The sequence below is a fragment of the Triplophysa dalaica genome, chromosome 22 (genome assembly GCF_015846415.1).
Source record: "Triplophysa dalaica isolate WHDGS20190420 chromosome 22, ASM1584641v1, whole genome shotgun sequence".
In the NCBI taxonomy this organism is placed as follows: domain Eukaryota; kingdom Metazoa; phylum Chordata; class Actinopteri; order Cypriniformes; family Nemacheilidae; genus Triplophysa; species Triplophysa dalaica.
In genome coordinates, this window is record NC_079563.1 from 7,780,612 (window position 1) to 7,803,812 (window position 23,201).

The 23,201-nt window shown below is 42.8% G+C and overlaps 2 protein-coding genes across 5 annotated transcripts in view; one reads left to right on the forward strand and one right to left on the reverse strand.

Moving 5' to 3' along the window:
* Positions 1–447: 447 nt before the first annotated feature.
* Positions 448–19,748, reverse strand: smarcad1b (SWI/SNF-related, matrix-associated actin-dependent regulator of chromatin, subfamily a, containing DEAD/H box 1 b). Its single transcript, XM_056736229.1, has 23 exons — positions 19,287–19,748; positions 18,323–18,446; positions 18,088–18,229; positions 17,382–17,430; positions 17,128–17,225; positions 15,817–15,915; positions 15,616–15,694; positions 14,261–14,658; positions 13,959–14,155; positions 13,719–13,809; positions 13,513–13,612; positions 13,373–13,432; positions 6,763–6,838; positions 6,281–6,416; positions 5,932–6,063; positions 3,887–3,982; positions 3,559–3,676; positions 3,369–3,484; positions 2,896–3,084; positions 2,037–2,155; positions 1,017–1,199; positions 838–947; positions 448–744 (listed from the first exon to the last, which is right to left on the reverse strand). Exons 1-23 carry the CDS (start codon positions 19,333–19,335, stop codon positions 683–685), a joined length of 2,823 nt encoding a protein of 940 aa, XP_056592207.1. The 5' UTR covers positions 19,336–19,748; the 3' UTR covers positions 448–682.
* Positions 19,613–23,201, forward strand: part of kcnn2 (potassium calcium-activated channel subfamily N member 2) — a 37,481-nt gene continuing 33,892 nt past the window's right edge. For 3 of the 4 annotated variants that reach the window (XM_056736233.1, XM_056736230.1, XM_056736232.1), the window contains exons 1-3: positions 19,613–19,726; positions 20,705–21,751; positions 22,578–22,673. In XM_056736233.1, coding sequence (XP_056592211.1) covers positions 20,996–21,751; positions 22,578–22,673 — 852 coding nt within the window. In that variant the 5' untranslated portion in view covers positions 19,613–19,726; positions 20,705–20,995. Of the gene's footprint in view, positions 19,727–20,633; positions 21,752–22,577; positions 22,674–23,201 lie in introns of those variants that run through there. The other variant, XM_056736231.1, reaches the window with a different exon arrangement.

The window sequence follows — 23,201 nt, forward strand, 5'->3', positions numbered from 1 at the left end:
GTAATATATTAATAAAAATGCAAACAATATTTTCATTATTATTTAAGCATTGTACGCCATTGTCTCGAAATCCAAATGTGTATTTTTTCTTTGTATGTAAATTAAACGATATAAAAAAAACGTGTACTGTAAATTTGATAATCCGAGTGCACCGTATTTTCAGATACAGATTATTGTTGGTTTTGAATTATGCGCTAAATAAAAAGAAGCAGAGCCAAGACCAAAGCATAGATCTAGACCTGTTAAAATAGCCTGTCAGATTTAGCGGATAAATGGGTAAAAAATGTCAAACATTAATTTCAGACACTGATCCCTTTTATAAAATGTCACTGAGAGACTGTGCAGACCTGTAAGGTTGAGGTTTTTAGTTTGAATAAATTGACTGTGGCTTTGTCTTTATAATTTATTTGAGACCTAAGGTCAAAACAACTAACTTTGAAAACGTGCAACTTTGAAAACTTTGAAAACCAAACAAAACAACTTTTTTTTTAATCAAACACTCATCCACATTTACAAAACACAAACAAACATACAACACGGTATTACAGTAAGTAAAAAAGAAATGTAAACATCTGTTCATCTTAAACTTATTTTTTTGCAGGTAGTGTAGGTAAAGCACATTTCAATGTGTTACAGTACGTCTATCAAACTGTGTCAAGTGTCACAACATCACAGTTTGCATTCAAAGTCCAAGAGATGCTTTGAGCAGAGAGGTCATATCATCGGGAAACGTGTCCTCTTCTCCTGGAAGAAGCGAAAATATTTATCAGCTTCTTATTTATTTGAAAAAACAGAAAAAAACAAGACAAGCCTGAGCTGTTTTGACAGTCTTCTCACCTTCCTGAACAGCAGTCATGTCTTGCTCTAGTTTGAGTTTTCTTTCTCCAATCCGGAGCATGGCATCCTCTATAGAGTCTTTACTTATCAACTTGATCACCTTTACCGTCCTGAAACAGATATGAACTCGCATATAAAGTATGCTGACATAAACACATGCTGTCCACGCAAAAACTTACCTGGTTTGTCCCACTCTGTGGCAGCGGTCTTCAGCCTGTTTGTCATTGTAAGGATTGCAGTCAATATCATGAAGAATGACCACATTGGCAGATGTCAGGTTAATGCCCAAACCTCCGGCTCTGGTAGACAGCAGGAACACAAATATGTCCGTGTCTGTGTTGAACTGGTCAATCAGCCCAATTCTGTAAAAGCCAGTTGAGAGGTTGAGATTGAGAATTACTGTCCATTTACTTAATTGCCATTCGGAAGACACTTTTTCCTCTTAAGTGATTTACAGTTCAATAACAGAGGAGACGGTCCCGGTGGAGCGGGAGGTTAAGTGCTTCGGTGAAGAGAACAATGATGGTAGGGCAGAACGATGATATCAAATGCTGGCGCATTAATAACCTCTTTCTTTAAAAGCCTATTTATTTACGGGGTAAATGGTGTGGTGAGTAGTAAACTCAGATCGTTGCACATAAATCAGTCTAGTTCACATAGAAAGACAAGCTGGGATATCATTGCCATTTTTCTGTTACTTCCTGGAGTGGGAATAAACGGTTTTATCGGCCAAGAAGCCAGTTGTAAAATAAGGGCTGCTAGAAAAAAAAATTCAGTGAGTTCTGTCAGGTTTTGACATCAAAAACTGTAGATAACACAAAGTGGAAAACATATTCCCATCTTTTGGTGATATCAGGGCCTGTTGATCACCACAGTTCATGCAAAAATGAAAAATCTGGCATTATTTAATCACCCTATAGTTGTTCCAACAATGTTTAACATTCTTTGTTCAGTTGAACACAAAAGAAGATATTTTAAAACTAAACAGTTCTGGGGTACAAATGACTACCATAGTAGTTTTCTTACTATGGAAGTCAGTAGTTGCCCCAGAATTGTTTGCTCACAAACATTCTTCCAAATATCTAACTGTGTGTTCAGCAGAACAACAAAATTGACACAGGTTTGGAACAACTTGAGGTTAACAAAATGATGCCAGAATTATCATATAACGCCAATGTGTGGCGTATAAGTATGCCTACCTGTCACCCATGGGGGTTGAACCGTCCATTCTGATGTATCTGTGCTTATGGTGTCTCAAGAACACCTCCAAAATGTCAAGCATCATTGTGAACTGGCTGAAGAGAGCCACTCGATCGCCCTGGGGGAAAGGAAAGAGATAATGCACACCCTTGTGGTAAAGAATTAAAGTTCAGAAGTAAAGATAATTCAGTCATCATTTACTCCACCTCCAGTTGTTCCTAATCTGTAAAACTTTTTAGTTCTGATGAACACAGAGAAAGATATTTCTATGCTTCAAACCAAACAGTTCTTGACTCCATTGCTTTCAAAGTAGGAAAAAATGCTTTATAAATTTCTTTGTTCTGCTGAACCTAAAATAAGATGTTTTGAAGAATTTAGGAAAGCAAACAGTTCTTGGGCACTTTTGACTACCGTTGTATTTTTCCTGCTATGGTAGTCAATGGGGTCCAAGAACTGTTTGGTTACAAGCATTCTTCCAAATATCTGTCTCTGTGATCATCAAAACAAAGAAATTTATTCAAATTGAGTGTAAATGATGACAGAATTTTCATTTTTGGGTGAATTGACCCTTTAAATACAAAGAGACCTAATAATATAGTAAACATAGTCTGTTTCACAAGCACTTTGACTGACATTGCATCCTTGACATTTAATGACCTGCTATAAAACAAAACGGTATTTAGAGCCCTATTACCGAAAAATAAAGCAAATGCTTGTATTGCAGCGTGAAGGCATGTAAATTAGAACAGAGTGTGAAAGTATTTTTCCGCACAGTTAAATAACATTCATTGTACTCCGAGGGCTAGTTGAAAGTGTAATTTAGTCTGTGGAACAGAACAGGAGTACGTGTTTCCAAACCTTCTCCTTCAGGGACTCGAGCAGCTGTGCGAGGAAGCTGAGCTTTCCCGAGTCCAGCAATACGTCTGTGTCGAGCTGGTATTCCTGCAGAGTACAGTACTGCTGACAGAGATGATGTAACTCAAAGTCTGAAAGCACCTCCATGTCCTCTTTGATCAGAGCCGGATCTGCATCGCGGTGGCTTGGCTCCTGGAACATTTCAGCCAGTTAAAAATAACACATCTCTAGATGAAAACTAAACAAGTGACTTAAAACCTGAGGGCACAATAAATTTGATGTTTGCCCTTTAATCATTTATTCAACCTCATGTCATTTCAAACCTGTATGACTTTCTTTCTTCAGCAGAACACGGCAGAAGATATTATGAAGAACGTTGGTTAACAAACAATTTTGGCCCCATTGACTTACACACATCTCAAAATACCATTTTGTGGTTTAAAAGGACATAAGGTCTCAAACTTTATATCTGTTACCTTAAGCATGAGTTTGCTCATGGCTGTAAGCTTCTCGGAGGTATAATACTGCCTGTGAAGGAGCGGGTGATTGGACATCTTCCTCAGCTGCATCATCACATTGGTCAGCTCCCGCTCTGCAACCAATCACAGACATCCTAAGTTAAAAATGTTTCAAAAACTCCTGTTTTAACCCGGTACAAATACATACTTTCGGCATTACTGGAACGCTTCAGTTTGTCAAACAGGCCGCTGTACAGTTTCTGCTGCCTCTCGGACATGCCGCAAAATTCAATTTGCTCCTCTTTGGCAGGCAGTTGCTTCAGGACCTGCCGGGCACATCGTTATCTGTCAGTGAATCACCCGAATGCCAGAAGGATGCGAAGGGTCAACATTGCAAGCAGAGCATCCCATCTGCTTGTATGGCTGAATAATGCATTTGAGATGTTGTCGAACACATTTTCACATATATTTTGAGAGCGCATGCATTATGCATATTGCTTATCGACTACGCATGCAAACGGCAGGCGGCGCTGTACCTCGCTCTTCACGCGTCTGAGGATGAACGGCTTCATGATGAGTTTGGCGTGAGCGATTCTGTCCCTCTCGAAGCTGCTCTGCTCCTCAGAGGACTTCTGAAAGAAACGCATCAGAAGAGTGTCACTATTATACCTTTTCTGAGGAAAATGGTCATCCGGATGCAAGGTTGCTAGGGTAGTGTGAGGGGTTGCCAGGTATTGTAGTGTGGTTTTACTTTTTCAATATCGGTCCAAATCAGAAGTCTGATAGGTTAGAAAAGTGGGAACACATGTCACCGTAACAAGCCCTGGGATTTGAGGTGTCATCATCATTTAGGACTGGCGTGATTCATAAAAAAATCACCCTAATCTCAATTATTATTTAATTTATTTATAAGTTAATTAGTTAAAGGAGTCATATGAGAGGGCTAGAACGAATATTATTATTGTTTTAGAATTAATGCAATGTGCATACACAATTTAAGGTTATATACCGTGCATGTTTGTATCTCCGATTTTTTACAAAGCTCATCACTCTGAAAAGCGAGGTGTGTTATGATTAGGCAGTTAACCAGTGCGTAGTGATAGGTCGAATACTGCAAGCCTGTGACGTAAATGTAATGCCTCTTACCATATTTGGAACATCACGTTCCAAAAGCAATTGTACTGAAAAGTACGCCCACCTCACTTGCATATACATTTTGGCGGTCTTAGTTAAATCATACCACGAACTGACAAAGATTTTGTGGGGGTGTGGTAACACAGGGCATCTCATGCAGGTCTGGGTGAGCTCTTGCTTATATATTTAGGCATCTTTTGTTCCAACACTTTCATTTTTGTAATTTTACGTGTCTAATACATGCATGGGCAACTTATAACCAAAGACTCAGAAAACACGTGTTTGCGCCATATGACCCCTTTAATCGTCAGCCAATTTTCATAATAAGGAGAACCACAAATGGTGCAATATGGCACACTGGATTTTTTCAGGTCTTTGACTGCTAAGTGTCAGACTGTATGACAAGACCACAGTAAAATCTTGGTTGAAGGGAAGGCAGACTAAACCACATCATCTGTCTTAAGACTCTCATCATGACTGACACTGACAGCACAGACTGGTTGTATAGATCGTCAATCAGTGTCAAATTCTGACATCTCCATCGGCCCAAGCAATTTAAATGAAACCAAGTGCTTGCATATATGACCCTGGACCAGAGATTTAGACATCATGTGAAAGCTAAATACAAGGTTTTTATTTGTATTTGTTATTATTAACAATTTTTGCTAGAAGTTTTGCTGAATTTACTCACAAATATAAAGTTTTGATATATTTACGGTAGGAAATTTACAAAATATCTTCATGAAGCCTGATTCTTTGCTTATTATCCTTAGGATTTCTGACCCATACAATGTATTGTTGGCTCGTGCCACACAAACCCTTGATCCTGGCTTTGTGGTCCAGAGCCTCATATATGATGGCGATTGTTTGCCTGAAAATGAGACTGTATTACGTATCGCTGCTGTCCATCTGAAAACTTGCATCTCCATATTTCCATATTTTTATTTTTTATCATAAATAATTTTTTATGATTTTTTCATCATAAGCCTTTATGCAACTTTGACATCAGACTATTTAATCATTTAAGAAGTACAGTGTTTTTCCGATATATATTATTTACAAACATGTATATATATATATTGTGCGTATATTGGTTCTTCATTATGCAGAATTATTCAAACTGTGAAACTGCAACCCCAACATCTCCAAGAAATCCGTCACTGCCTGAATTCATTCGAGGCTAAAATGAATCGAAAAGGCAATTAATCTGCCAGTTCCTCTGAACTAAGGCGATTCAAAACTGCCAATTTTTCCCGACGACAAAATAAATCTTTTATATCTCTGAAATCAGCTCCGTCACCAAAAATCGTACAATACGCATTAGGACGTACTGTACGTTCTGAAGTTTACCACTTAGGGATGAAGTCTAAACGCCTGTTTCCTTGGCAACCACAACTCATAAGTTCAGCCCTATGAGAAAGTGATGATTAGGTTTGTTGTGCTGTACCATGGAGAACATCTTGGAGATCTGTGAAGTGCTGCTGGAGAACATGTTGGGCATGATGAAGTTGAGCAAGGAAATGAGCTCTAGAAGGTTGTTCTGCAACGGCGTTCCCGTGAGCAGCAGTCGATGTTTGGCCTAAGGGGGCACACAAGACGGAGAAAAAGTGTCTGAAAGGGGCACGCACAATTAAATCCACGTGAACCCATCTGGGAAGCACAAGCTCCTGCTTTTACAAAAACCGGCCGTGTGGATGTAATAGAGCTCGGCATTTATTCTTAATGACTATTGGCAGGCTTAAGTTGCTACGGACAACACCTATACATGCAAGGTATGGTAGTCATGATGATCTTACGTTGATGGCCATGAGGTGTCGGTATCGAAGCGAGTTCATGTTCTTCAGCAAGTGGCCTTCGTCGAACACGGCATACTCCAGCTTGAGCTTGCTGAACAGGCTGCGGTCACTATTATTTCCGATCGCCAGGTTGTAGCTGCGCACAGGAGACCATCTTAATGAGCCGTGGCGTTAAGGTGCAGGGCTCGAGGCACAGCCACGTTTCATTACCATGAATAATGAATGAGACTGGGTCATTTTACTCGGACCTTTTCAGGTTCACTCAAACGCTGAGTATTTTATCATTATTGTGTCATTATCGAGGGTGCTTTTTCTAAGGTAACTTTCATGGCCCGTGACTCTTTTAGGGGCATCAAGATACACATTTCACTTGGCACCTCATGCTCGGTACCAGTGTTGGATTTGCATGCAGGTAGTCTACGAATATCACACTCGGCTTGAGCGTGTTTGAACTTGTTTTTTAAGACAACTTTAATACTTACGTTGAAACTATGATGTTGTAATCCACCAGTCGATTCAGTATCTCGTAGCGCATGTACTTTCGATCATCAACAGACCCTTGCAAAAAAAGAAATTTTTTTCTTTACATATATTTGGTATAGAAGTTTAAGTGGCATCAACATAACCAAACGTTATGTAGCCCGAACCTAAGTTCCGATAGACATCCGCAAAGAATCTATAACAACCGAGTCCCTGTACATTAGGTTATTTTAATGCTGTGGCAAGGGGGGCGTGGTTCAGCGCGGTCTGTGGGGAGAGAGAGCGTCAGGAGAAAGACGGTGAGTAGGCAGATCAACGCTTTAGTGAAAACACCTGCTTATCGTTCTAGTAATTGGCGAGGAGACGCTTTAAAACCCCAAGACGGACCGGGAGGAAGGGAGAGAGAGCGGCTGGGGAAACGAGCGTGCCAGAGACGAGAGACGTCGCGTCCGAGGAGATCGGGCAGAAAGAATCTTACGATCAGGAGAGATCGAGTTTGAACTTTTATTTTGAAACCGGAAGTGTGAAACCCGGAACTATTGTGTCAATAAAGACTTACCTCGTTTTCCCAGCCAAGCCGACCCTGACTCCTTTCTTCCATACTATCGAACTTGTTACAGTGGTGCCGAAACCCGGGAAGAAAGGAGTGAGCCGCCGCCAGCCATGCAGACTCCGCCGGGATCGCCATTTGCGGAGGTTATCGCCTCCCTCGCTGGTCTCCATCAGCAACACCACCAGGCCCTGTTGGGTCTGAGGGAAGATCAGGAGAGGAGGTTCCAGGCCCTCGTCCAGACCCAACAGGAGGACCGCGAGGCGTTCCGGAGCTGGGCGAGCCAGGAGAGGGGACCGAGCGAAACATCGACCGCATCCCCCACCATCCCGCTGCACAAAATGGGGCCCCACGACGAGCCGGAAGCCTTCCTGGAGCTCTTCGAGAGGTCCGCGGAGTTATCCGGGTGGCAGCCAGATGCCTGGGCGGCCCGCCTGATCCCCCTATTGTCAGGCGAAGCCCAGTTGGCCGCCCAGCAGCTGCCAGTAGCTAACTTGTTACAATACGCGGACCTCAAGAGGGCCATCCTGGAGCGAGTGGGACTTAGTCCGGAGCAGCATCGGCAGCGTTTTCGGTCGCTGGAACTCGGGGATCGCGGTCAACCCTTCGCCTTCGCACACCAGCTCCGGGACGCATGCCACAGATGGCTGATGGCCGGCGCCAACACCACCGACGACCTCGTCGAGAAGGTGACACTGGAGCAGTTTGTGGGACGGCTACCCAGGAAGACCGCCCAGTGGGTCCAGTGCCACCGACCGTCGACGCTGGCGCAGGCCATCCAGTTGGCGGAGGACCAGTTGGTGGCGTGCCCTCGGGTCGGCGGACCCCTGATGTCTTCATCTCTCTCTCTCCCCGTGACCTCGCCACCCCTTCCTTCCAGACCGGTGCCCTTCCCCCGGACCCGGGGAACTTTTCCTCCACGGCCAGCCCCACGGACCCGGAGGTTTTCGGAGCCGGGACCCACAGGAGCCGCCAGGTCGTCGGATGGAGCAGGGAGCTGGCTGAATCAAGGCTCCAATTTCTCCTCTCACCCGTCAACCTCCCAAGCCTCTCCTCGCCAATTCGGGGGTCTGCCTCCTGCCGCTAGGGCGGCGGGAACTTCTGGGCCGGCCTGTTGGCGTTGTGGGGATCCCGGACATTTTATCGACCGTTGTCCCATGATGGAGGTCGGTATGATGATCCGGGTCCCCGACAACCCACAGGCTGCCCTCGGTCAAGACGGGCTGTACCAAATACCGGTGAGTATAAGAGGGGGTACCTATCAGGCTTTGGTGGATTCAGGATGTAACCTAACCTCAATTCACCAAAGCCTGACTCAATTCGTGGCAAGGGATACGGGCCGCATGGTTAAGGTAAGGTGTGTACACGGGGATGTGGAGAATTACCCTTTGGTGCCGCTGACCATTAAATTTAAGGGGCAAAAGCATAGAGTGGAGGTGGCTGTTAACGAGCACCTCCGACATCCGCTGATTCTGGGAACGAATTGGCCACTATTTTCAGTATTATTGGGACAAATATGCGCGGGTGTTTCTGGGCATAATCAAGAGCGATGGGGAGGGGCGGTCGCGCAGGTGGGAGAAGTTGAGCCGGGACCACTGACGACTGGCTCAGAGGGAATTAGCGCTGTGGAGAAAATAAATCTCTCCCAGGGTGATGATTTTCCTCTGGAGCAGTCTCAGGATGACTCACTCAAAAATGCATTTGATCAGGTCCGTACCATCGACGGACAACTTCTCCACCCTGCACAACCGCTGTCCTACCCATATTTTGCTATTTTGAAAGACCGGTTGTATCGAGTGACCCAAGACACTCAGTCAAAACAGGATACAACCCAATTGGTCATACCAAAGAGCCGTCGGGAAATGCTTTTCCAGGCGGCTCACTGTAATCCAATGGCAGGGCACCTAGGACAGACTGCCACTTTAAATCGACTAACGACCCGATTCTTTTGGCCGGGCATTCATGAGAACGTGCGCAGGTGGTGCGCGTCTTGTCCTGAATGTCAGTTGGTAAACCCACCGGCCACTCCACGGGCACCATTATGCCCGCTTCCGCTTATGCAGGTCCCCTTCGAACGAATTGGTATGGACCTGATCGGGCCGTTAGAGCGATCCGCACGAGGGCATCGATTTGCGTTAGTCATTGTGGATTACGCAACACGTTACCCTGAGGCAGTGGCGTTACGCAATATCTCAGCAACCAGTGTTGCGGACGCACTGTTTCGAGTCATCTCCCGGGTGGGAATCCCGAAAGAGGTTCTCACCGATCAAGGCACGGCGTTTATGTCACGGACCCTCCGCGAACTCTACGGATTATTGGGGATTAAAACGATTCGGACCAGCGTCTACCACCCACAAACTGACGGGCTGGTCGAACGCTTCAATCGTACATTGAAAACCATGATCCGGAAGTTCGTTCACGAAGACGCCAAAAATTGGGATAGGTGGCTGGAACCCCTGTTATTTGCGGTCCGCGAGGTCCCCCAAGCCTCCACGGGGTTTTCCCCCTTCGAGCTCCTCTATGGTCGTCAGCCTCGCGGGGTTTTAGACGTCCTAAGAGAGGCTTGGGAGGACGGGCCTTCCGCGAGCAAAAACCAAATCCAATATGTCTTGGACCTGCGAACAAAACTCCATACACTGGGGCGGCTCTCCATGGAGAATTTGTTACAGGCCCAGGACAGACAGAGTCGGCAGTATAACAGGGGTGCTAGACTACGTAAATTTACACCGGGAGAGAAGGTGCTTGTATTACTCCCAACGTCCAGTTCTAAGTTACTCGCCAAGTGGCAAGGGCCGTTCGAGGTCACACGACGAGTAGGGGATCTCAATTATGAGGTAGTTCGGTCGGATAGGAGCGGAGCGCATCAGATTTATCACCTCAATCTCCTCAAAAAGTGGAGCGAGGCGAACACCGTGATGCTGGCGACGACAGTGAGCAGAGAAGATGATCTCGGACCAGAAGTGAACACCAAAGTGCAATCCCTCGCGCTGGCTCCAGGGGGAGATCATCTCTCGTCCTCACAGGTCACGGATGTGGTAAGATTACAGGCAGAATTTGCAGATGTGTTTTCGCCCCTACCCGGCCGCACGAACCTCATAGAGCACCACATTGAGACCAAACCGGGTGCGATAGTGCGCAGCCGACCATATAGATTACCTGAACACAAAAAAATGGTGGTTCAGAAAGAATTAGAGGCGATGCTGGACATGGGCGTAATAGAAGAGTCCAGTAGTGATTGGGCGAGCCCGATAGTCTTAGTACCTAAAACCGACGGCTCTGTCCGATTCTGTGTGGACTATCGGAAGGTGAATGCTGTATCGAAGTTCGATGCATATCCAATGCCACGAATTGACGAATTGCTAGACCGACTAGGCACGGCTCGGTTTTATTCGACATTGGATTTGACGAAAGGATATTGGCAGATCCCTCTATCTCCACTATCCAAAGAAAAGACGGCTTTTACCACGCCGTTCGGTTTACACCAATTTGCTACACTTCCGTTCGGGTTATTCGGGGCCCCGGCGACCTTTCAGCGCCTCATGGACCGCATACTCCGGCCACACTCTGCATATGCCGCCGCGTATCTAGATGATATCATCATATATAGCAATGACTGGGAGCGGCATATGCAACACCTGAGAGCGGTCCTGGCTTCGTTGAGAGGTGCGGGGCTAACGGCTAACCCGAAGAAGTGTGCAGTTGGGCGGGTAGAGGTAAGGTATCTGGGTTTCCACTTGGGCCACGGGGAGGTGCGTCCCCAAATTAATAAAACAGCCGCGATTGCGACCGCCCCGAGACCCAAGACCAAAAAGGAGGTGCGGCAGTTCCTGAGGCTGGCGGGATATTACAGGCGGTTTGTACCCAATTATTCGGACCTCACCAGCCCGCTGACTGACCTCACTAAAAAGGGAGCACCAGATACCGTCCAATGGACGGAGCAGTGCCAGCAGGGGTTTACCAAGGTGAAGGCTGCTCTGTGCGGCGGGCCGTTATTGCACTCTCCTGACTTTTCTATTCCCTTTCTCCTTCAGACCGATGCATCGGACAGGGGCGTGGGGGCGGTTCTGTCCCAGGAGGTGGGAGGAGAGGACCGTCCGGTGCTGTACATCAGTCGCAAGCTCTCACAGAGGGAGACGAAGTACAGCACCATTGAGAAGGAATGCCTGGCGATCAGGTGGGCGGTCCTCACCCTGCGCTATTACCTCCTGGGACGGGAGTTTACGCTCTGTTCGGACCACGCGCCTCTCCAATGGCTCCACCGCATGAAGGATACCAACGCCCGGATCACTCGTTGGTATCTCGCATTACAACCCTTCAAATTCAAGGTGATCCACAGGCCGGGGACACAGATGGCGGTGGCTGACTTCCTCTCCAGGAGGGGGGGGGGGGAAGCTGCAGGCCGGATGGGGCCCCGGCCTGAGTCGGGCGGTGGGGGTATGTGGCAAGGGGGGCGTGGTTCAGCGCGGTCTGTGGGGAGAGAGAGCGTCAGGAGAAAGACGGTGAGTAGGCAGATCAACGCTTTAGTGAAAACACCTGCTTATCGTTCTAGTAATTGGCGAGGAGACGCTTTAAAACCCCAAGACGGACCGGGAGGAAGGGAGAGAGAGCGGCTGGGGAAACGAGCGTGCCAGAGACGAGAGACGTCGCGTCCGAGGAGATCGGGCAGAAAGAATCTTACGATCAGGAGAGATCGAGTTTGAACTTTTATTTTGAAACCGGAAGTGTGAAACCCGGAACTATTGTGTCAATAAAGACTTACCTCGTTTTCCCAGCCAAGCCGACCCTGACTCCTTTCTTCCATACTATCGAACTTGTTACAAATGCTATTTAAATATTTTCATATAAATATTATAATGTGTTTTTTTGTAAAAAATTAAATTAGCCTTTATATTTATTTCTAATGTTAATTTTTGTTGAACTTTAAGCTGTTTTTACTTTTATAATTGTATTATTTATTTATTTTCGATCCTGCTTTTTACCCTTGTTTTGGTTTTCAATAATTTCCAGTAAATAATTTCAGTGTCACAGCCTTAACCTATTTCAGTTTGAGTTTGATTTTAGTGTATTTAATATTTCATTTTTATAAAATCAGCTGTAAAATTACTAATTGTCTAATTACTTTCACCCCAAAGGCTAATTAGTTGTTATTTTACATTTTAATTAGCCACTATCCTAGGTTTTGCCAATTGGTCAATAAGAATTTCTCACTCATTTAAAGCACAATAAAATGTAATATGCTCCCTTATACTTTTATATACATTAATATGTACAAGTCAGATAAACATGTTGTTAGAATTTGTACATAAATATTGTGTTACACTGAATGACAATCTAACATTATCTCAACCAAATTTCTCCAAAAACTTAGTTAAAACCACAAGTAGTCATTTTACTTACATTTAATGTGCCTTCTATGGACATAAAATCACTTTTGTACCTTTATTTTGATGGGGACATGTTACATCTTTGACCCATATATATATATATATACAGGTCAAACGTTTTTGGACACTTACTCACTTATGTATTTCGATTTTTTATGTTTTATAATAATAATAAACTTATCGAAATTAAGAAATTAAACAAAGGGAACTATGGGAATTATGTTGTATCTAAAAAACTATTAACTATTAAAATGTGCTATATTTGATCATCTTCAGTGTAATCACCTTAAAATTTGCAGAAATGTTTGCATTTTATCAAGTAGCTTTTCGAGGTCTCACCCTCAGATGCTTTTAAAACAATATTAAAAGAGTTCTCAACATGGAAGCATACACTTTCAGATCCAAATTTTTTTAGATAAGGAGAAACATTTCACTCATGTTTCCAAAAAACGTTTGACAGGTAGTGTATAAATTTGATATGATTTGGTAAAGGGCTCAATTCAAGGTGGTGTGCATGCCTTTGTGGTATTTTGTTATTACCATCTTTTTTTAACCATTGGCACCCAATTCCCCCTGCATGGAGACCCATTCGGCACAAAATTACACACTTCCCTTTAAATTAAAAGAATACATTTCTCCTTAAAAATAATGTATACGGTTAAAGATGCATGGTTTTACCGTAATACACCAGCACTTTCAAACTGGGGCACCAAAGTTCCAATTCTCTGACCCAATTATCTGTAAAAGTAAAATAAGCATAAGATTATTCAAATATCTGTTGTTTGCTAAAATGCTTCAGTTGGTTTGAGTTGATTCACCGAGTGTAGAGGCAGGAACGGTGATAAGATGAGGACCCTGGTTTCCGTCCTGATACAGTTGGGCCAGAAATGAAATGGCCTGAATGGTCTTCCCCAAACCCTAGCAATGACAAAAATGCATCATAGTAACTAAATGTGAGACCCATGTCAAATAAATCATATTTTAACATTCATGATCAGAGAATCAATGTTTTTGGGACAGAGACCATCTCATCTGCCAGGATTCCACTCAGTTTGTTCTGATACAGTAGTGCAAGCCAGTTCAGTCCTATTAGCTGGTATGGCTTTAACTGGAGTCTAAACAAGCACATGACATAATAATATATAACATAATAATAACATAATACATAGAAATAACACAACACAATGACATGACAACATGCAAGATATGCAATATGCCATTTCAAAGATAAAAAACAAATTCTATGATGTTAGTAAAATCTTACGTGCTAGTGAGGATCTGGGGCTGACTCATTGAACCCGAGCCCTTGTTCAACACTTGGGTTACATCTTGAATCAGCTTTTCCGAAATCTCCTCGCACTTACTCATGAGACCCTTTACAACTTCTCTTTCCTTTAGAACATCACGACATCCTGCCAGCAGCCCGGTGGAAAGGCTGTTCCCTCTACGCATAGCATAATCCTGTGAACCGGACGAGCAGATGTGTTACTCTTCTTTGAATACGACCTACAAATACTTGTAGATGAGCAGTTACAAACCGAAAGAAGAATGCATTCATTTTCTCACCAGACATTTCCATGTTTTATATGGTCTGAGCTCAATGATCTTCTGAGCCTTCTTCAGAGAGCATCCTGCAATGAGGGTGAGTTCATCCACTGAAGCCATCTGAAAATAGCCGAGGATCTCAGACTTGAGTTTGGTTAGAGTCTCGTTTGACTGGTCAGCGTCAGAGTCCAGTAATGAAATGACAGAAGAGGCATCCGAGTCGATGCATTCCTCCTCTGAGATCACCACCGACTGCCTTCTGCTCATCTGAGACGTTTGGGTCCTAAGAGATCTGCGTGGTTTCGGCGGGGGGGTGCAGGGACGTTGGGTGACCTGAGCTTTCTGACGGGGTTTTGTGACCCGTCTGGTGCGTTTGGCAGCAGGAGAAGTTTGAGATTCATCACTCTCAGATTCGACGGCTAAACATACAGATAGAATATAGAAGTTGTAACAACTACAAATAAAGTTCGCTGGAATCATGGTAACAGATTATAATGTCTTCATCCAAATTCTTTTTTAATTATAAGTTATATATCATCTTTCAAAATAATAAAAAACTTCATAATTAGAGAATAAATCTATAATGGAAGATCATAATGTAAGTATTTATTTTACAATGACGCAAGCAATCCGAGACTTCTTGCTTTGTGATGCTGCCTCCTAACCAACAGGTGTCAGTAGAGTCCAAGACGCTCTTATATTGGTGTTTAGACCAACAAAAAAGAGCCAGCAAACAAAAGTTACTTGGTGTTTCTGGACCTTTTCAAATTTTTGTTGGTCTTTTGTAGAATAAGACATTTCAGCTCAGCTCTGTAATTATGTAAAATTATTTTATTGCAGTTATTGGCATATTTCTGTATTTACAGTTTTTGCCAAACAAAATGCTTGCATGCTATTTATCGGCCAAGCAGAAAAAAAATTGTCCGATTGTAATATCGACGCATTATATTGGCCATGGTGTTATATCGGTCTATCGCTAGTATTTACTATTGACGTAGCTTTGAATAGAGATGCTGCGACACTCATGGCCAATTATTTAGAGTGAAGATTAAACTAATATTTCTTAACTTTCTAAAAGCACAAATTCACTGCATTTTCCTTTCCTCTTTTGATGGACAGTGTGACTGATAGTGTAAAAATTGCTTTTATCGACCGATACCGATTATTGGCCGATATACTGTAAATATGCATGTCTAGTTCTGCGTAGTCAGTTTAATACATTTGTGCTGTTGCAATGTTATGCATTAATTTTATGATAGTCCTATTATAAATAAATGATTACACAAAACTATATACAAATTTATAAAACATTTAAAACAGTATTGAACATATTGAAAATCACTTAAACGACAATAAAACGGCCCGTCAGATCTCACCAGTGTCAGAAAACATTCGTAACGCTTCTAAGGCATCTTCAACAAGCCAGCAATGTTCATGCAGTACATCCCTGAGTTCCTGTGAGAACAGATTACAGAATGAGCCCTCAAGCTAACACAAATATTTCTTCCGTGTACCATCACCAGCCTTCAGTCAACTTCAACATCAGTCATACCGAGTTACATTGTGTGCTTATTTACATTTTTGTTGAGGTGTGGGAACCTTCTCTGGAGTTTTCTCAGCATACGTTCCTGTTCTTTAGATCTTGGCTCTGGCTCTTCATCCTCTGAATCATCCATCTGTTAAGACAGAAAAAACGTTTCAGTATTTTTTATTCATAGACTAACTGATTTTCAATCAGCCTAAAAGGACCCATGTAACACCTCTCTTGATTTCACTTCACTGGCTGCCAGTTGCCGGCCGCATCAAGTGGAAATCTCTGCCACTGGCCTTCAGAACCATAGCGGCAAATTCCCCCATCTACCTTCGTGTCTACATTCCCTATCGTCATCTTTGGTCTGAAAATGAGCGACGCCTGGTTGTTCCATCACAGCGAGGCACCAAATCGCTTGAAAAAACATTTACCGCCTTGTGGTGGAATGAACTGCCAGCCTCCACCCGAACTGCAGCATCCTTCACAACTTTCAAAAACAGCTCAAAACATACCTGTCCCGCATTTATTTGACTAACCAATATCTGTCTGTGTCCAAAAAAAAAGTGTTGTTTATTCTCCCCTTTGCTCACTCCAGCTTTAATCCTCCTAGTACCATGGCCTTGTAAACTAACAGTATTTTTAAGCGTGTTGACAAAATGTTTATATGCTCTCCTTTGGATAAAAGCGGCTGCCAAATGAATAAATTAAAACAATACACAGACTATTAGATATGTTAAATCAATATCTAATCTGCAATGAAAAGTACATAGATGTCACCTCAATAAATGTCTGCATTTCCCTCTTAAATTCTGTGGATTTTGCCCTGTCCATCCTAAGAGGTCAAGCGTTTTGTCTGTCTCTAACAATTAAAGTTAACCATATGTAAAATGTATTTATTTTTAAGGCGTAATTTAAAAATCTGTCACCTATATATCTTTATGTGCTTTATAAATGAATAAAAATGATTTTATTTCTTTAATTTAACTTTAATCTTTATGCTTGAAATTTCCAAAGCTTTGACTTTTTCTGAAGGATAAACTTTTCTCTGACGCTTTGCGGAGATGAGAACAAAAAAGGCATTTTGTATCCCATTCATGAAGAGTGTCACATGCTTATTCATTTACACTCCCCAGTGACAAATGACGAATAATGCAGCAGTAAATCATCCAGAAATGGGATTAACCAGCAGCCTGGCAGCTGATATCCCATGTGAAAAAGACATACTGTAAGTGACCTTGATCGCGACACTGTTTTCAATTTAGCCTCAGTAGCTCTGCAGGGGCATAAAAGGCTTTGCTGTCAGAATTGAGAGAATCAGTGAGATAGCGTGCCGCGGTAATCCAATGACTGAGCTCACCGACGGATCCCGCCTCTTTTTGCTGTGCCGGGAGCTGGTGCTCTCCAGGGAAGAGCCACACATCTGCTGCCGTCTCCTCTCGTGGACCAAATCAGAGTCTGAAAAAGAGAGCATGTCGACAGGACTCAGAGGCGCACTGATCAATGCCGTAAACGCATCTTCATCTCACATCTCAGTTGTGTGAGAGCGATCAATACGGTTTTATTATGGGATCTGTTAAGACTGATGGAGCAACTCGCCAGGGTCATCTGTACCTGCTCTCTCAGATGTGTTCAAGGGTGAGGGGGATGCGCTCTCGGTCACCTGAAATGTCAACGAGATGATAATTGTCACACAATATAAAAACACGGCTACAAGAATGCTTGGTATTGTTTACTCTATATTTGTACGTTTTTTAATAAAAAAATTGAAATTGATCAACACAAAAATATGCATCTTGAGCATGTTCTGCAACCTGTCTGCACTGGCATCTGCCCAATTTGGCTTTACTGGTTTATAATCAACATCATAAAATATAAAAAACGCTTTCTCACCCATATTATAATCATACGCCTCATACGCCTATTAAAATGATACTTCACCCAAAAACAAAAATTCTGTCATCATTTACTAACCCTCAAACCTGTATGACTTTCTCTCTTCTGCCGAACACAAAAGAAGATATTTTGAAAAATGTTGTTCACTGGACCACATTCACTTGTGTCTATACAACAGTATAGTGCTGTTCGGATACCAACTTTCTTCAAAATATCTTCTTTTGTGTCACACAGGTTTGAAACGACAAGAGGGTGAGTAAATAATGATAGAATTTTCTTTTTTGGGTGAACTATCACTTTAATATTTCCACTTTATACAAGAGTATACAATTTTACAGCCGTTCATTCATTACTTGCATTGTTGTCTGCGACTGGTTGGGAACCACAGCTTTAAGGGAACTAAGAAGAAAATGGTTGTCTTTACCATTAGTTGTTTCTGGCTTCTTTGTGAGGTAGATCTGTGCTGCTGAACTCCCGCTGTCTTCAACTCCGTCACCTCCACCTCACCAGAAGACGGTGATGCCACATTCTCATTTGATTCTGCTTTGTTCTCAGACTCCTCTTGGCTTGATATCAAAGTGTGTAAAACATGCGGTTATGCATTTGCGTGCTTTCAACCGTGCAAGTTTTGATGCTGCATGCTGAAGTTGATAACTCACCTGACTAGCATCAAAGAACTGCCAGATATCTCAACATCAGAGTCAGAATCAGAATGGGAGATGGAGAGAGATGTTCCTGATGGACGTTTGGGTTCAGGCGTCTCCGGAATGATATTATCTGACTCTGTTGAATAAAGCATGAGAAGCATTTCATTTTTTCTACACGACTGCAAAATCCACGTGAAGTTGTAAGACAGACACAATTGGTTACAATCATGCATTTGGCAGATGCTTTTATCCAAAAAGCATTCAAGCTTTTTCTTAACCTTCACCTGCTCTTTTCAGGCAAATGGAGGAAAATTATACTGTTCAAAAGTTTATCTATTTTTATTACATTTTATAAAAAACTGTCTTCATTTATTCACCCCAATGATACTTAAAACCCTTATATGACTTTTCCATAGATATTTTAAGAAATATATGTTTTTTGTGACCGTTGTTTTTGCCCATACAATGGGAGGAAATGTTGTTCGTTTACTAACTTGATTCAATTCAAAATATAGCTGCTGTCCTTCCGAAACCTCTGATGTCCATATTCACTGTTTTTCAAGAAATGGAACCCTGAACTTTTTAACTATGCGTAGTTGACAAGCACTTTGTAATACTTTTTTATGTGTTAATATTTGTTAAACCCAGTGACAAACATAAAGGGTGACTTATAATAATGATTTATGGCAAAAAAAAATATGGAGATACAAGGTTTCACAAGGACAGCAGCGATATGTTCTTAGTTTTGTGTTCTACAAAAGAAAGAAAGTCATACAGGTTTGAAATGACATGAAGGTGAATTATCCCTTTGTGCTGAAATGTCATTTTTTAATCAAACCTATTTGGGTTTTACTTAAGTTTTATTTAATGTTGCAAGCGCATCTCGTGTGCATACCACTTGAAGACCAATAATATTTTCATTTATTTTCCAATAAACAGTCTTGTCTTCTCAACACTGTCACTTGTCACAGCCTACCAGAAGGATCCACATGATTTGAGGATGCTGCTCCATTCCTTCTTCTCATTGTTCACGCTTTCTGTGCTTGGACAACAGCTGAATCCGGGTTTAAATCTCATGTCATGAATCTATTGATACGGTCATAATCGACATCTGACTCGCAGTTCCCCGGATCAATCCATCCATCGAAACGAACGGACTTTGGACAACAATGACATCTTTCTCTCTCTCTCCATAACAAAGGACTCTCACTCCGCCGAGAAAATGAATTATCGCTTTGCCAATAAACAGCCTTTCGTCGGCCTCTGTCATTGATAATGACCACCAAACCCCGTTGAACTCTTTGAATTCCTCTGCTCGTTATTGTTGGAAGAGGAGATATTTCGCCGGTTGTATCTCATGTCAGAAAGACCGCACAAGCTAACCGGTTATCGGTTATAAGTACGGTGGCCGTAGAGGTACGCACGTGTACTCACATGAGCACATACTTGAGTCGCAGCGGGACCGAGTGTGATAGAAGATGGTGATGATTAAACCAATAATGCATTATTAAGATTACGTTATTGTGTTATAAACAGACTACCACAATAATAAATACAACCCACTGTTTAGTTTGTTGCATCTCAATCAATTTAAATAAAAGAACATATAAAATTGAAGAGCACGCTTTAATGTGTATATAGCGTTTATATGTCTATTCGCACTCTTGTACTGAGATGCCAAACATCACTTCGTTATTTGATTGACAAAAGCTCTGTGCATCTGATCACTCTTATCAAGGATGAAAGCTGGAAGGAGCCGAGACAACAATAACAAAGGCGTTTCAGATGCCGCTGACGCTGCGAGGTGACGTGCTACGACTGCAGTATACTGCAGCGACTGTTTTCACACATGCCTTCATAGTACGCTTACAATACCGCGCTCGCGTGCTAGTGCTTTACGCATTTATTCTGGTGTTTTTGAAATGATTAAAGTGTTAAGTAATTATTTTGCTTTCTGTGTTATGTAATACATTCATTACTGTTAGTAGAGCGGCTACGAACTGACGTGGAAACATATAAAGTCATGAATGGTACTAACGTCACAGGAATCAAATCATTTCATCTCACGAAAAAAACAAAACCACGAATTTGTATTGTTTTTAACTAAGATGTGACGTAATGTTCAACCTGCTGTCAGTTTAAATTCGGTCAGTCTCGCGAGTAATGTTACAACAGGCGGTAGCGCTGCACGCGCGCGCACGGACGATGGTGCCAAAACGTATAAACTTAAGAACTAACATTTTTATTTTTGAACTTGAATAATCATGATGGCAGATATTTAATGACAATTCAAATACAAGTCAAATTCGGAATATCTGAAAATATTGGTGAATACGTGTAAATGCTTGATTAAAGATAGTGATTCAACATTTCTTCATGTCTTTTATTTGACAGGTCGCGATCGGTCCGCTCAATGCAACGAAGTGTAACGAGGGAACCTGCATGTATATTTGTGAATGCCTGTATTTGTGAAAAAGCATGTTGCCAGACGCCTTCCTGCACTGACGTCAGGCCAGTTGTTTTGGGTCGCTCGACCAATCGCAAGCGCGCTCCCACATCTACAGGAGCCGACGTGGGTCCGTCCTCGCGCCAGCTTTTATCCACTGATGCTCATCACAACGCCCCCTCGGTAGGGTGCACGCACGGGGCTCTCAGACTGCTGCTGCTTTAAACAGCAGCTCTGACATGGAAACCCCATTGCAGTTGCAGAACGATTTCTATCCAGAGCAGCAGCAGCAGCAGCAGCACTGTAAGTACCAGCAATACTGCGGACGCGAGGACGAGCGCTCCATCAGGCACTGCACCTGCAATAACTCCTCCACCTGCGAGGATGGGAGAAAACGGCTACCTTTGCACGGGACGCCGCTGGGAACTTTGAGGACGCCGTCCGTGTCATCTTCAACCAGGCAAGGTGCTCAGTACAGCGAGTTCACGCCCTCTAGTCATGGTAGTTCATTCAGACATCATCCTCATCGCGACCAGAACCGGCAGAATCATCGGGGCAGTCCGGCCAGCAGCCACAGAGAGAGTAACTCTTACACCCAAATAGCCATGAGCAGCTGCAGATATAACGGCGGCGTGATGCGGCCGCTGAGCAACTTGGGCTCGTCCCGCAGAAACCTGCACGAGTTTGATTCGGAGTCCCAACCACTGCAGCCGGTGTCTGCGGCGGACCCTTCCGATTCCGTCCCCTCCAAACCGGAGAACAACTCCACCACCCTCATGCCTTACTCGGCGGGGGACGGAGGAGGGGGCGGATGCGGCCACAGCGGAGGCAAATCGGGCAAGAAGAAGAACCAGAACATCGGACAGAAGCTCGGGCACAGGAGGGCCTTGTTTGAGAAGAGAAAGCGCTTGAGCGACTACGCGCTCATCTTTGGGATGTTTGGCATCGTGGTGATGGTTATTGAGACTGAACTCTCGTGGGGAGCCTACGGAAAGGTGCGTAACTTAATAGCGCCCGAATCCTGCGGGTGTCCCACATGTAGGTCAGAATTCATTAACGCGGGTCCGCTGGGCGAATTACAAGGAGAACTTTGGCAAGTGCGGATGAAAGGAAAACTGTGGCAAGGTCACGTTTATCCTTCACGTTTTTGGCTCTTTTAACGCACTGTGGCAGACAGTACGTTTAGACGAGGCAGTGCAGTTGACATATGAATTGTCACTCTTAAAAAGTGATGAGAATAGTCAGAAATATTTTTTTCTGTTTTTAGTTTAGTTCACATTTCTTTAATTCGTTTATAGGGGTAATAAACTTGGAACTCTCACACGCTCAAAATAAAGTAGAATCAATATAATTTAATATTGCTTGTAAAGTATGCCTCTTCACTTTTAGATGTGCAAAATATATTTTTTTCAACAAAATGTCTAAGCAATTTATTTAACACGAAAGATACAGATGCAGTTATTCAGAATATAGGTATGGGTTTAATAGCCCGATCTGAAGGGACTTCTATTTGTAGCTGTACCTTCATGGTGTGACCCCTTGGAGGGAAAATCAAATGTCAGGTGGCTTTAAAAAAGCTGTATACTATTAGTTTCTTTATAGCTTGAATTGCAACAATGCATTTAGTTCTGTATACAAAATTAGGTTAAAAACTCTTAACTTGTGACTGCGTAATTCACGCACGCATGTGGTGCTGCTGATATGGTAAGATCTGCAACTCAGTCCTCACAAAAATGTGCACAGTTTCAGTATTATTTGATAAAAAATGATTTAGCGCATTCGTGTGTACACTGACTAATCCAATTTGTTTTCTTTTTGCAGGAGTCACTGTATTCTTTAGCCCTGAAATGCCTGATAAGCCTTTCTACAATCATTCTTCTTGGTCTGATTATCATATATCACGCCAGGGAGATTCAGGTAACTCAACAAGCGTTTTGTCACACAACTTTAAGTGGTTTTTTTTTCAGAACGTTCTGTCGCCGTAAGAATCAATCAGTTTTCGAAACATCGTCATCTCAATACTAATGCGCAACACATTGCACTTGAAATGATATCCATTAACATGGATTTGCAATCGGGTTATCTTCCATCTAGTTGCATGCTCTCCATTCTCACTGGTTAAATGGAATCATGAAATCCGGTCAGAGGCTTGATGGCCTTAACAGCTGCTTACAGTTTAATAACTTTCTGAAGAGTCAGGTTTAATGAACGTCAAACCCCATAAAACGTTTTTTTGTATTTATTAATTTTCATTAAAAGATTACGGATATGCGTAAAAGCATAACATGAGATGCATAGACCATTAAGTTTGCTTTCCGCAACCTGCACTTAATATTTAATTGAGATATTTACCTCGTATATGTTCAGTCTGTGTCTTCAAATTGATATTTGTAAATATCCAAATGTTCCCTTGAGTGAGTTTTCTATGTGTTGCCCATAAATGGT

What these genes read in the sequence shown, in the direction of transcription:
- smarcad1b (XM_056736229.1), bottom strand. Translation starts at nt 19,335, where the DNA reads ATGAGAAGAAGGAATGGAGCAGCATCCTCAAATCATGTGGATCCTTCT. An exon ending in TCCCACACCTCAACAAAAAT is followed by an intron (nt 15,695 to 15,816) that starts GTAAATAAGCAC and finishes CTGTTCTCACAG; the next exon opens with GAACTCAGGGATGTACTGCA. An exon ending in GAAAGTGCTGGTGTATTACG is followed by an intron (nt 6,839 to 13,372) that starts GTAAAACCATGC and finishes TTTTTTTGCAAG; the next exon opens with GGTCTGTTGATGATCGAAAG.